Genomic DNA, 14,788 nt, shown 5'->3' with positions numbered 1-14,788 from the left:
CAGATTACTCATTTACCTAGCTCTTATCAATAACTATTATCAAATTGTAAATTACAGTGCATGGAGAATTATGTTATTTCTATCGGAAAATATTAAGTAGATGCTTTTTCCACTAGGAACCGGTAGGTTTATGGTTTCCTCTCGCGTAAAAGTGGTGGAATTATTAGGGCATTAAGTCAAGGTCAGAATAGGGCGTATCTGTAGACACACCTCTGCCACACCTTAATGTATTAGATCTCCACCCCAAAAGAATATCGGGTGAATAGTGTGCTATTCTCAGATCTAAGTTCAAGGTCAGAATAAGCGTAAAGAGAAAAGTGCATAAAAAGGGAATTACATTCCATTTACACGTGCTTAACTCGGGCCGGAATCGGCCTTTTTGAGAATTGAGTCAGTAGAAGCATCATAAAGAGCAGAGTCAGCATTCTTGGGCATTCTGGAAAGAACTAGGAGTTGGAGGTGCGTTACAGATCAAAATGGGTTTGGCGTTTGTACCGTTGTGGTCGTGACCTGGGCACAACGCCAGGTGGAGACAGTCCTTGAACGCCCCCGCACAAAACGAGAACAGAGGGGTCATACTGTCCGCCCCCAGGAAAGACACCAGGCCCGCTGGGAAACTACACAGGACCCCAATACGGCTCAAGTGTTTTGTGACAGGCAGCTGGTGGGGCACCCCACCGTGCCAGGCTGTGTACTCCCCGTCAAAGAACTCAATGGCCCAGGAGTCAGAGCCGCGGCCCAGCCAGCAGTCCTCGGACCGGCCCTTGCGGGAGATGGTGGGGTAGGTGAGGCCCAGTTCCCAGTAAGTCTTCCCAGCCACATCTATCTCCCAGTAGTGACGCCCGGAGCTGAAGCCCTGCAGGCTGATCACGTTGAGGGTGGTGTCAAAGCGGCCAGGGAGCTCTGGTAGTTCCTGCCAGGTGTCTGTGTAGGTGGCACTGTCACCGCACAGGGAGATGACCAGCTTGGGGTGCGCAGTCTCTGGGTCCAGGGACACCTCTGTGGAATCTGGGGACAGAGGTGTATTTTTCCCATGAGAAAATACTATATATTTAAAATACAATATTATAATTGGCTGGATGTGGCAAGGCATAACCACTTTGTGCTGTGAGTTTTAATAACATGCATTTTTAAGTACAAAAACATGCTGCATGTTATAATGGCATACCTGCACTTATAAATTATAGATGTAACAAATGTATCTATAATGAAATACACTTTTTGAATTGTTTTAGAATTTCCGCAGTACTCTGATAGACCACTATGTGTAGAGGATCCATGGTACAAAAAGAAGCCCTGCCTATCTCTCCACATCCAGTTGTAATTACCTATGTTTCCATTAACTTTCCCAGTGATTTTTTTGTCGACATTTAGAAAGCTTGCATAGAAAATAGATGCTAAAATTGCCTGCTACGGTGCGTTTCCATTGAACTATCTTGTGTCAATAAAAACAGCTGGATGTAATGAAGTCACCCCCCCACCCCCCAAAAAAAATTTGTTCGCCAAAACCTACAGTGTCGAATAAAAATGAAGTGGTTGAAGTTTTTCCATTACCCATTTAGGCAAATTCTGCATTAATACATTGTCTACAGCCTCCCACCTATCTGTTTCATGTCTCAGTTAGTCCACGAAAGCCAAATGTGACATATTCTAACAATTATCATGTGCCAACGTATCGCCACGGTCCGTGCCATGGTGAAACTGGCACTCCTGTAGATCTGAAATAATTGGATCGTGAAACTTGCATCTAGCCAACAAGAAAAGCAAGGAGACGCAATTCAGGTATTCTTGAAAGTCAGGACTATCCTTGTCCTGCAAGTAAACATTATTTTTTATAGTTGAATTTTTTTATTTTGCAAGCAGTAGACATTTAGAATGAAATGTAGAGTGGAGCTTTATAATTACGTGATGACATCACGTCCCGCGTACCTTAAAAATTATTTGGCAATCATCATTTATTTGAAATGATGTTTCTATCATTATTTGTCGCAATGAAGAAAGTTAGACAAAATAAAAATCCCCCCTGTCGAATGGATACAAATGTTGTCAATCTTTAGAAAATGTCTCATACAGTGGGGAGAACAAGTATTTGATACACTGCTGATTTTGCAGGTTTTCCTACTTACAAAGCATGTAGAGGTCTGTAATTTTATCATAGGTACACTTCAACTGTGAGAGACAAATCTAAAACAAAAATGCAGAAAATCACATTGTATGATTTTTAAGTAATTAATTTGCATTTTATTGCATGACATAAGTATTTGATACATCAGAAAAGCAGAACTTAATATTTGGTACAGAAACCTTTGTTTGCAATTACAGAGATCATACGTTTCCTGTAGGTCTTGACCAGGTTTGCACACACTGCAGTAGGGATTTTGGCCCACTGCTCCATACAGACCTTCTCCAGATCCTTCAGGTTTCGGGGCTGTCGCTGGGCAATACGGACTTTCAGCTCCCTCCAAAGATTTTCTATTGGGTTCAGGTCTGGAGACTGGCTAGGCCACTCCAGGACCTTGAGATGCTTCTTACGGAGCCACTCCTTAGTTGCCCTGGCTGTGTGTTTTGGGTCTTTGTCATGCTGGAAGACCCAGCCACGACCCATCTTCAATGCTCTTACTGAGGGAAGGAGGTTGTTGGCCAAGATCTCGCGATACATGGCCCCATCCATCCTCCCCTCAATACGGTGCAGTTGTCCTGTCCCCTTTGCAGAAAAGCATCCCCAAAGAATGATGTTTCCACCTCCATGCTTCACGGTTGGGATGGTGTTCTTGGGGTTGTACTCATCCTTCTTCTTCCTCCAAACACGGCGAGTGGAGTTTAGACCAAAAAGCTCTATTTTTGTCTCATCAGAACACATGACCTTCTCCCATTCCTCCTCCGGATCATCCAGATGGTCATTGGCAAACTTCAGACGGGCCTGGACATGCGCTGGCTTGAGCAGGGGGACCTTGCGTGCGCTGCAGGATTTTAATCCATGACGGCGTAGTGTTACTAATGGTTTTCTTTGAGACTGTGGTCCCAGCTCTCTTCAGGTCATTGACCAGGTCCTGCCGTGTAGTTCTGGGCTGATCCCTCACCTTCCTCATGATCATTGATGCCCCACGAGCTGAGATCTTGCATGGAGCCCCAGACTGAGGGTGATTGACCGTCATCTTGAACTTCTTCCATTTTCTAATAATTGCGCCAACAGTTGTTGCCTTCTCACCAAGCTGCTTGCCTATTGTCCTGTAGCCCATCCCAGCCTTGTGCAGGTCCACAATTTTATCCCTGATGTCCTTACACAGCTCTCTGGTCTTGGCCATTGTGGAGAGGTTGGAGTCTGTTTGATTGAGTGTGTGGACAGGTGTCTTTTATACAGGTAACAAGTTCAAACAGGTGCAGTTAATACAGGTAATGAGTGGAGAACAGGAGGGCTTCTTAAAGAAAAACTAACAGGTCTGTGAGAGTCGGAATTCTTACTGGTTGGTAGGTGATCAAATACTTATGTCATGCAATAAAATGCAAATTAATTACTTAAAAATCATACAATGTGATTTTCTGATAAAAATTACAGACCTCTACATGCTTTGTAAGTAGGAAACCCTGCAAAATCGGCAGTGTATCAAATACTTCTCCCCCAAAAAATTTTTTGCGACATTGCTTTTGTTGAATAAACGTGTGTCAATGGAAACCAGCCTAGTGAAATCATAGAGAATCTTGAGAATTAAATCATAATAATTAAAAGACGTCATGGAATACTAAGGGAACTCACAGCTCTTGATGAGTCTCTTGGTAATGGGGGTCTGGGACCGGATGAGTAGCAGCATGTTGTTGGTGAGACTGAGAATCTGGTCAGCTTTAGGCTCATCCAGGTTCACTTTGCTGGGGTCTGTCCTGCTCAGCAGATCCATCACTCTGGAAGAGAGAGGACAATTACCAACATTTCCAGCCTGGTCTCATAGACTAAATGTAACATAGTAAATGTAAATCTGGCTCCATCAAATTAGTATGATATGTTACGTTTGATATGGTTACATAAGACAGATGGTTACTTAAGGAAAAAACAAAAGTAGGGTAGTTGGTTGGGTTGTATGGGTGGGCGTATAACGCGAACGTCTAGCAACTCAAAGGTTGAGAGTTTGAAATCTCATCATGGACAATTTTAGCATTTGAGCTAATTAGCAACTTGTCAACTACTTACTACTTTTTAGCTACTTTGCGACTACTTAGCATGTTAGCTAACCCTTCCCCTAACCCTAACCTTAACCCTTTTAGCTAACCTTTCCCCTAACCTTAACCCTTTAGCTAACCCTTACCCTAACCTTAACCTAACTCCTAAACTTAACCCTAACCTAGCTAACTTTAGCCACCTAGCTAGAATTCGTAACAAATCATATGCTTTGCAAATTCGTAACATATAACACAAATTGTAATTCGCAACATGTCATACGAAATAGGTGATGGACATCCACAAATGAATACATACCATACGAAATGTAACATATCTTACGAAATGGGGTGTCCCGGATATACATACAGAATAATACGAAATGCTCTGAGACTAGGTTGACATTTACTTCAGTGCCCTCACATGAACAGTAGCCAGGTCTCCATTGACCCAGGTTTATTCGACAAAAACTATGTCTCAACAAAAAAAATAGCGACATGTGTAATGGAAATGGCAGATATAGGATAAATGTTCTAAAGATCGATAACATTTTTATCTGTTCAACAGGGGTGGATTTCTCTTTTGTCAAACTTTATTGCGACAAATGATGATGGAAAAGGTGTTTTTCGAATACATGATGATTGCCGAATGAATAATTTTGAAGGTATGCGGGGCAGACGACGTCATCACGTAACTATAAAGCTCCACTTCACATTTACTAAATGTCTACTGCTTGCAAAATGAATTTTTTTCAACTATACACATTTTTTTATTTGCAAGACACAGATTGTCCTGACTTTCAAGAATGCCGGAATTGCTTCGCCTTGCTTTTCTGGTTGGCTGGCAAGTTTCACCACCAATGACTTAAGATCTACACGAATTCAAGTTTCACCATGGCACGGACCATGGCGATACGTTGGCGCATGAGAATTGTTAGTATATGGCAAATATTTGTCAATTATTGCATTCTATCCATGCTGGCTTTCACAGGCTACTTGAGACATGAAACAGATAGGTGGGAGGGCATACAGCCTGTTGCCAATTTCTTAATGCGCAATTTGCCTAAATGGGTAATGGAAATACTTAAACCACTACATTTTAATTTGACACTGTAGGCTTTTGCGGAAAAGTGTTTTGGTTGTTGGTGTAACAGCAGTACATCCAGCTGTTTTTATCGACACAAGATAGTTAAATGGCGTATTAGAAACAACAAATGTATTTGGATCAAATTACATACCTGCCTTCTATATCTGTGTCCTAGAGTCGATGTGGAGGAAATAAAGACAGTGATCGTGAATACAACAGGCAGTAAACAATTTCTACATATCATAGTTACATCCATCAACAATATCCATCACATGAGTTTATGTTAAATAGAACTGAAGAGCCAAATCACCATTGAATCAGGCAGAAGAATGTCCTTCTGGGCCAGCTCAGCGGTGAGCCTAGCCAGATCCTGCTCTATCTCCTGGATGATGATACAATTCTTTTCCATCAGGTCCTCCAGGGCTGTGACTGCAGCTCTCTCCTCCATCTCCAGCTGGGTCAGAGTCATCCTCAGGTCCTCATTCAGAACCCTCTGGATGTCCTCATACTTCTTCCTTATACTCTCCCTCATCGCTGAGGACTTTTTCTGGTTGTGGGACACAGAGCCAGTCAATGCCAAAGTCATTGCAACATATCCCATCTTACAGTTTATATGCTACCATGTTGTGCGTGTTTTTCACCACAAATAGCTGCCATAGAAATATACATGTGACATGTGACCATAGAAATATAATTACTAGAAGGACCAAAGCCCCTCAGACCATGTCAATTTGACTGGAACACTCATGTGTGCATTCAATATGTCTGACATGGTATTGTGACGCTTGTGACCTTGTTCACACAGATGAATTCCCATGCTGTTTACTTACAATGATTTCAGTTTGCTTTGCGCTTATTTTCTTCATTCGGAGCTTCACAGCCTCTCTTTGCCTCTTCAGACATTCCTGGTGCTTCAACTGCATCTCCTGAGGACAGAATAAAAAGTAGCACACACCTGATCCTGAGTCTTTATCTTCAAGGCCTTATTCTAAGTGAGATGATAAGTTATACCAATGAAGAAGAGCTGACGAAATTGCAAAGGGAAGTTGTAATAAACCAAAGACTTCTAGTCCTGTGTCAGTGAGTCTTAAATCACTATAGACTAGTCTCATTCACGTCCAGCTCATGTGTCTGTCTGCTTGTCTCTCTTCCTCTGTTTATAGAATGGCCTATCTCATACATACCACACCTACAGTTAAAGTCAGAAGTTTACATACACTTAGGTTGGAGTCATTAAAACTCGTTTTTCAACCACTCCACAAATTACTTGTTAACAAACTATAGTTTTGGCAAGTCGGTTAGGACATCTACTTTGTGCATGACACAAGTAATTTTTCCAACAATTGTTTACAGACAGATTATTTCACTTATAATTCACTGTATCACAATTCCAGTGGGTCAGAAGTTTACATACACTAAGTTGACTGTGCCTTTAAACAGCTTGGAAAATTCCAGAAAATGATGTCGTGGCTTTAGAAGCTTCTGATAGGCTAATTGACATCATTTGAGTCAATTGGAGTTGTACCTGTGGATGTATTTCAAGGCCTACCTTCAAACTCAGTGCCTCTTTGCTTGACATCATGGGAAAATCAAAAGAAATCAGCCAAGACCTCAGAAAAAAAATTGTAGACCTCCACAAGTCTGGTTCATCCTTGGGAGCAATTTCCAAATGCCTGAAGGTACTACGTTCATCTGTACAAACAATAGTACGCAAGTATAAACACCATGGGACCACGCAGCCGTCATACCGCTCAGGAAGGAGACGCATTCTGTCTCCTAGAGATTAATATACTTCGGTGTGAAAAGTGCAAATCAAACCCAGAACAACAGCAAAGGACCTTGTGAAGATGCTGTAGGAAACAGGTACAAAAGTATCTATATCCACAGTAAAACTAGTCCTATATCGACATAACCTGAAAGGCCGCTCAGCAAGGAAGAAGCCACTGCTCCAAAACCGCCATAAAAAAGCCAGACTATGGTTTGCAACTGAACATGGGGACAAAGATTGTACTTTTTGTAGAAATGTCCTCTGGTCTGATGTAACAGAAATAGAACTGTTTGGCCATAATGACTATCATTATGTTGCAAGCTGAAGAACACCATCCCAACCATGAAGCACGGGGGTGGCAGCATCATGCTGTGGGGGTGCTTTGCTGCAGGAGGGCCTGGGGCACTTCACAAAATAGATGGCATCATGAGGAAGGAAAATTATGTGGATATATTGAAGCAACATCTCAAGACTTCAGTCAGGAAGTTAAAGCTTGGTCGCAAATGGGTCTTCCAAATGGACAACGACACCAAACATACTTCCAAAGTTGTGGCAAAATGGCTTAAGGACAATAAAGTCAAGGTATTGGAGTGGCCATCACAAAGCCCTGACCTCAATCCTATAGAAAATGTGTGGGCAGACCTGACTCAGTTACACCAGCTCTGTCAGGAGGAATGGGTTAAAATTCACCCAACTTATTGTGGGAAGCTTGTGGAAGGCTACCCGAAACATTTGACCCAAGTTAAACAATTTAAAGGCAATGTTACCAAATACTAACTGAGTGTATGTAAACTTCTGACCCACTGGGAATGTGATAAAAGCTGAAATAAATCATTCTCTCTACTATTATTCTGACATTTCACATTCTTAAAATAAAGTGGTGATCCTAACTGACCTAAGACCGGGAATTATTACTAGGATTAAATATCAGGAATTGTGAAAAACTGAGTTTAAATGTATTTGGCCAAGGTGTATGTAAACTTCCGACTTCAACTGTAGGCATGGGATTGTTACAATCATCTTGAGCTGTCTGTCACAATTCACTCAAAGACACTATGCTGTAAATGACTCCAGACAGACCATGCAGGTCATCAGGCATCTGTCTTCCAAGTTCCAGTGTCATTGTTGTCAACTCTTTTCCATGATTTTAGTTTTGGATTGGTCAATCTTTGCCAATGGAAATCACTAGATGACAATGTGACATCCATCATCATGGGCCCTGTGTAGCTCAGTTGGTAGAGCATGGCACTTGCAACGCCAGGATTGTGGGTTCGATTCCCATGAGGGGCCAGTATGAAAATGTATGCACTCACTAACTGTAAGTCGCTCTGGATAAGAGCGTCTGCTAAATGACTAAAATGTAAATGTAATGATGCCACAGCTCTCCATTGAGCATGCTATTTAGTTCAAGACTAGGGTTAACCTGTGTCCGGTAAACCCTACATATTGTCTAACATTTTGTATACTTGTGTGAATGGATCCCTGGCAAATGACTAAATAATGTTGTTATGAGGTAATGTAAGCAGGCTATAAGCTAACAGAGGTTTATGTATTTATGTATTGGTCCTTTTTTGGGGGAGGGGGTGTTACAGGTACATTATTTCTTTCATATTATATGTTTCTAAAACATGTACCTGTAGGCTGCCACTCAAAAGAAGAAGAAAAAAAACCCAGTAAGAAATACATAGAGTTTAAGTGATAATAAATTCGGTATAAACAGGAAAAGAAAACCGTCTCCATACCATCCCTTCCACATGGGCCTGAATGCAAAGAAAGTAAAACATATAAAAATAGGTATATATACAGTAGTCAAGTCAAAAGTTTGGACATACCTACTCATTCCAGGATTTTTCTTTATTTTTACTATTTTCTACATTGTAGAATAATAGCGAAGACATCAAAATAACACATATGGAATCATGTAGTAATGAAAAAGTGTTAAACAAATCAAAATATATTTTATATTTGAGATTCTTCAAAGTAGCCACCCTTTGCCTTGATGACAGCTTTGCACACTCTTGGCATTCTCTCAACCATCTTAATGAGGTAGTCACCTGGAATGCATTTCAATTAACAGGTGTGCCTTGTTAAAAGTTAATTTGTGGAATTTCTTAATGTGTTTGAGCCAATCAGATGTGTTGTGACAAGGTAGGGATGGTATACAGAAGATAGCCCTATTTAGTAAAAGGCCAAGTCCATATTATGGCAAGAACAGCTCAAATAAGCAATGAGGAACGACAGTCCATCATTACTTTAAGACATGAAGGTCAGTCAATCCAGAAAATGTCAAGAACTTTGAAAGAAGAAATGGAGGAGGAGGTGTGATGGTGTGTGGGTGCTTTGCTGGTGACACTGTCTGTGATTTATTTAGAATTCAAGGCACACTTAACCAGCATGGCTACCACAGCATTCTGCAGCGATACGCCATCCCATCTGGTTTGCGCTTAGTGGGACTATCATTTGTTTTTCAACAGGACAATGACCCAAAACACACCTCCAGGCTGTGTAAGGGCTATTTGACCAAGAAGGAGAGTGATGGATGGCTGCATCAGATGACCTGGCCTCCACAATCACCCGACCTCAACCCAATTGAGATGGTTTGGGATGAGTTGGACTGCAGAGTGAAGGAAAAGCAGCCAACACGTGCTCAGCATATGAGGGAACTCCTTCAAAGCTGTTGGAAAAGCATTCCAGGTGACTACCTCATGAAGCTGGTTGAGAGAATGCCAAGAGTGTGCAAAGCTGTCATCAAGGCAAAGGGTGGCTACTTTCAAGAATCTAAAATCTAAAATCTATTCCATATGTGTTTTCTCATAGTTTTGATGTCTTCACTATTATTCTACAATGTAGAAAATAGTAAAAGTAAAGAAAAACCCTTGAATGAGTAGGTGTGTCCAAACATTTGACTGGTACTGTACATATTGTTTGTATGTGTTGGGCTTTATGCATTTTTTATTTGTATGTGTTGGGCTTTAGCTGAGCTTATTCTTTACAGCAGTGGTCACCAACCTTTTCTGAGTCAAGATCACTTTCGCAGTCAAAAAGCAAGCCGAGATCTACCGCTCAGAATTGTTTTTAACATGACTTTAAAAATGTAACATTAACCTAATAAAAAGTAGGTTTGTGCGGTAGGCCTAATACATTATCACAGCATATTGGCTATATGCCTATTCTGCCAATATTGTTCTTCTCAGATCATATATTTCAAAACTCAAGCTTTGATAACAACATAGATCAGTTAGAGTACCACTTGCGAGGCAAAGCTGAGCATACATTTAAATAATTCGCTTTTTTATTTTACTGGACTGATGGTACCTGCATCTGATGGTCATGGTGCTTTCAAGACAACTGGAAACTCGGTAAAGAACAAGGTCAAATCATGATGCCAGGGATCTTCATGTCGGAAAGTCGGAGCTCTAGAAAGATGCCAGAGTTTCCGACTTGGAATTCAGAGTTTGATGACTGTACAAAACTATTTTTCCCAGTTGGATCTCGTTCTTTTCAGAGTTCCCAGTTGTCTTGAACGCACTGAAGTCGGAAGTCAGAGATTTCCGAGTTCCCAGTTGTTTTGAACACAGCATTAGTCTCAGCGGAAAGAGGGAGAGAGTAGCAGAGGGTCCGCCTATCACGGTCCCTGCACTCTCCTTCCTTTCCTCCAGAGAGGGACACAGTCTTCCACCTGATGGAGAAAAATCGAGTCGCACTGCCTCATGCACAGATTCATGTTGTTCCTATCACCAGAAAAAGTGAAATATTCCTCAATATTAAAATACACACGACGAGCTGCTAATAATAATAAAAACGCAGGTCTATCGATACAGTTGGCTACTCATTCATTGCAGCTGAAGCGTGAGTGGAAATAGGGAGAAGCGCGTTTTGTGTTTTGTAATAGTGTTGAATTAAAAACAGTGTTGACAGTCCTGAATAAAAACTTTGACATGAACTCACTCATAAAAACAGCATCTCTTTGCTGTATTCTTTGACAGTCTCTCTCTGGTCCAGGTTTTAAAAGTTATGAAATCTCACGTAGGCTAGTATCAAACTTTGCTGTGGCCAGGATCATGGAACCTGTAGGCATGGTGATCTGAGCTATCCTATTGGCAGTATGTGCACTCAATTTAGCCACAGATCTACCAGTCCGCCGGGTAGGCAGAGTTTGTCTATTCAGACAAATGAAATGGTTCAAAATGGGAACACTTTGCCTACCTAGTGCGCAGGGCTTCTGAGTCAATTGTACCTACCTCCAACAGCACAACACAAATACAAAAAAAGGAATGCAAGCCTTTATCGTTGGGTTTTCTACAGAAATGTTTGGTGATCGACTAGGAATGCCTTGAAGATCACGATCGACCAGTTGGTGACCACTGCTTTAAAGAGTCAAGTTTATTTGTCGAGGGCTCAATTGTTCCTTCACTAGCACCCTTCATTCTCGCTGTCGATTATTCTAATGTTATAACTTCTAATAGTAACTGTATCCACTAGTGAATTGGGAGAGAGTGAGGTGATTTCCATCTAAGAGCCAACATCCTTTTTTACGGCAGTGCTGCCTGCCAGATTGGTTAAGAGATTCAAGGAGCTATCATAGTTAAGTAACATAATAGATGCAAAGCATTCAAGACCCGTGCTGCGTTCACGGAGGGCCGGAATACTACGGTTACGGGTGTAACCAACGTATCGGCGCCCCCGTTTCTCTCAGAACGCGCTGATGCTCACCACGCTGAGTGTAGCTCAGCCCACCAAGGGTGCAGAGCTGAGCACACACATAAGGTGAATGTTAAGAAGGTATCAAGGCGCCGCCTTGGGTTACCTCATAGAGACCTCACATTACAGACTCCTGGGAGTACTGTAGTGAAGGGCTCTCATAGCGAACTGCAGTCACAGCCAGATTCTGGAATGATGACGCAATCGTTTTCTGGGGATGGTGCTCTGTCGCAGGCTATAGCCTCGGTCAGTGCAGTTCAGACCCGCGCTGCGTTCACGGAGGGCCGGAATACTATGGTTACGGGTTTAACCAACGTATTGGCGCCCCCGTTTCTCTCAGAACGCACTGATGTTTCCTCTCCCTTTCACGGGAGGCCCACCTTGGGCTGTTCCACCACCTCAGTGCTGGGGAACAGTGGCGACAAGGGCCATCGAGGAATACAGGTCCTTCCTACTGAATGTACCACAGCTTCGCGCTCGCCCGCTTTCTCTGCATTGCTGGGAGTGGCGGCGAAGCTGTACCCTTTCACGCTGGCTAGACCAGACGTTGCAGAAGGGTTATGCCATCCAAATCCATCGGTGAAAACGCCCGAAAAAGTGGACGCTCTGGTATCAGAGATTACGGAACTTTTGGCGAAGGAGGCAGTCACAGTAGTTCCCCAGGAGCAAAGGAACAAAGGGCTATATTCGCCCTACTTCCTGGTGCCCAAAAAGACGGGGGGAATTAGGCCGATATCGGATTTACTCATTCTCAACGAGAGCGTAACCAAACGGCCCTTCCGAATGCTCACGACAAAACGTCTACTGGAATGTGTCCAGAAAGGAGACTTTTGTACAAGCATAGACCTAAAGGACGCGTACTTTCATGTGCCGGTGCAGCCGCGTCACAGAAAGTTTCTGCGATTCGCCTTTCAAGGGGTGGCATACGAATACACGAGGATGCCATTCGGGTACGCCCTGGAACTTCGCACGTTTTCCAAGTGTGTGGGTGCGGCATTGGAACCGTTGCGTCATCAGGGAATAAGGCTACTAGCCTACCTAGACGACCTACTGGTTCTCGCCCCGTCAGCAGAGCTGGCGTTCACTCACACGACACAGACAGTGATCCATCTCACACGTCTGGGGTTCGCTGTGAATTGGAAAAAGAGCGCGCCCTGGCCCAGTCATCAGATTGTCTACCTGGGGATACAGCTAGACACTGTAATGATGAGGGCTCGAATTTCGGAACCTCGAAGGGTAGCCTTGTTGCTAGCCCTGAGAAAGTGTCGTCCGAATCACACGGTAACGGCGCTGTCAGTCATGTCACTCTTGGGTCTCATGTCGTCAGCCCATTCCGTGGTTCCGCTGGGACTCCTGCGCATGCGCAGGATGCAGCGATGGTTTGCCCAACTAAGACTAGATCCAGTGTGTCAACATCATCGGTTGGTGGTGGTTCCTCTCTCGCTCAGTGCAGATCTGAACTATTGGAGAGTCCCGATAGGCAAAGTGTCCTCCTACATTCCAGTGTTTACAGATGCCTCTCTGACTGGATGGGGAGGGACATGTCAGACCCAAGCAATAAGAGGTGTTTGGCCTCTTTCGAGTCGCCACATCAACCTCTTGGAGTTGGAAATGGTTCGACTGGTTCTGACCCACTTCGAGTCTACCCTTCGGGGTCGCGATGTGTTGATCTGGTCAGACAACCGGACCACAGTAGCCCACATAAATCGCCAGGGAGGAGTCAGGTCTCCTGCTCTCCACCGGTCGGCGGAGGAATTGTGGCTGTGGGCTCACGAGCACCTTCGCTCAATGAGAGCAGCACACATTCCGGGCTACTTGAACGTAGGAGCAGACCTCATGTCTCGAGGGGGTCCTCGAGACGACGAGTGGCGTCTGCATCCGGACATTTTTCTCCAAATTTGGGCACAGTTCGGGAGAGCCGAGGTGGATTTATTCGCGTCACGCATGAACGCGCATTGTCCCCTATGGTTCTCTCTGAGGGAACAGGACGAACCGCCACTGGGAAGGGACGCGTTCGCGCACCATCCGTGGCCGAGAGTTCTTCTGTATGCATTCCCTCCGCTGTCCTGCATTCTCCCACTGTTAGCCAGGGTGAGATCAGGAGGGCTGTCAATAATATTGATAGCTCCCGATTGCCCAGGGGCTCCATGGTTTGCGGAGATGATCTTGATTGCGCCACCTTGGCCAATTCCACATCGACGGGACGCGTTGTCTCAGGCGGGAGGCTCAATAGGGCGATTGCCCATAATCGGCCAACCACTGAAGGCTTGGCTCCTGAGATGGACAGGCTAGAGCGCCGTGGGTTATCTGATTCAGTAATCAGGACCATACAGGGTTCACGTGCCAGTTCCACTTCCAGGGTGTATGCCAGTAAATGGAACGGTTTTTCACAGTGGTGCGTCACAGAGAATGTAGACCCCATGAGCAGTCAGGTTGAGAGTGTTCTCTCTTTCCTGCAGTTTATGTTTGATAAGCAGCGATCGCCCGCCACCATTAAGGTGTTTGCAGCGGCGATTTCAGCTTGTCACGAGGGGTTTGGCAGAGACACTGTCTTCAGTCACCCTCTAGTGAAACGTTTCTTATTAGGAACGCGGTAGCTTAGGCCAATGCCTAGAGACACGCTTCCTCAGTGGGATTTGGCTTTGGTACTCGAAGCGCTATGTAAGTCGCCGTTCGAACCATTGAATCAAATACCCCTCAAGATGCTGTCTATGAAGATGGCACTGTTGCTTGCTTTGACTACGGCTAAGCGTGTTAGTGATTTGTGTGCTCTTTCGACGAGACCCGACTGCCTTGCCATTAATGGCGATCTGAGCAGAGCGGTGTTACGTCCTAACCCAGCATATGTGCCGAAGGTTATTAAGAGCTCATATAGATCACAGACCGTGGAGCTGTGGGCTTTTTCTCCTCCTCCTCATGGGGAGAGGAGTGAGGAAAGGCTCCATCGCCTGTGCCCAGTGCGCGCTTTGGCGTGTTACGTTGAGCGCACAGCAGCGATTAAGTCATCGCCTCAGCTGTTTGTGTGTCACGGTGCGGCTGCACTAGGTAGACCACTTTCAAAACAGCGCTTGTCTCATTGGCTT

The 14,788-nt window shown here is 44.0% G+C and overlaps 1 protein-coding gene across 1 annotated transcript; it reads right to left on the bottom strand.

Annotated features, from left to right (window-relative positions):
• Positions 1-418: 418 nt before the first annotated feature.
• LOC311133632 (E3 ubiquitin-protein ligase TRIM58-like) lies at positions 419-13,024 on the bottom strand (the record flags this gene model as incomplete). The annotated part of the gene is made up of 6 exons (XM_084167154.1): positions 419-1,008; positions 3,755-3,897; positions 5,388-5,407; positions 5,547-5,783; positions 6,067-6,162; positions 12,986-13,024. The coding sequence occupies 6 exons, from the start codon at positions 13,022-13,024 to the stop codon at positions 419-421; spliced, it is 1,125 nt and encodes a 374-aa protein (XP_084023280.1).
• Between the last annotated feature and the right edge of the window lie 1,764 nt (positions 13,025-14,788).

Source organism: Coregonus lavaretus, assembly GCF_964263955.1.
Source record: "Coregonus lavaretus genome assembly, chromosome: 1".
NCBI classification, from domain to species: Eukaryota; Metazoa; Chordata; class Actinopteri; order Salmoniformes; family Salmonidae; genus Coregonus; species Coregonus lavaretus.
This window is presented reverse-complemented; position numbering and strand designations above follow the sequence as displayed.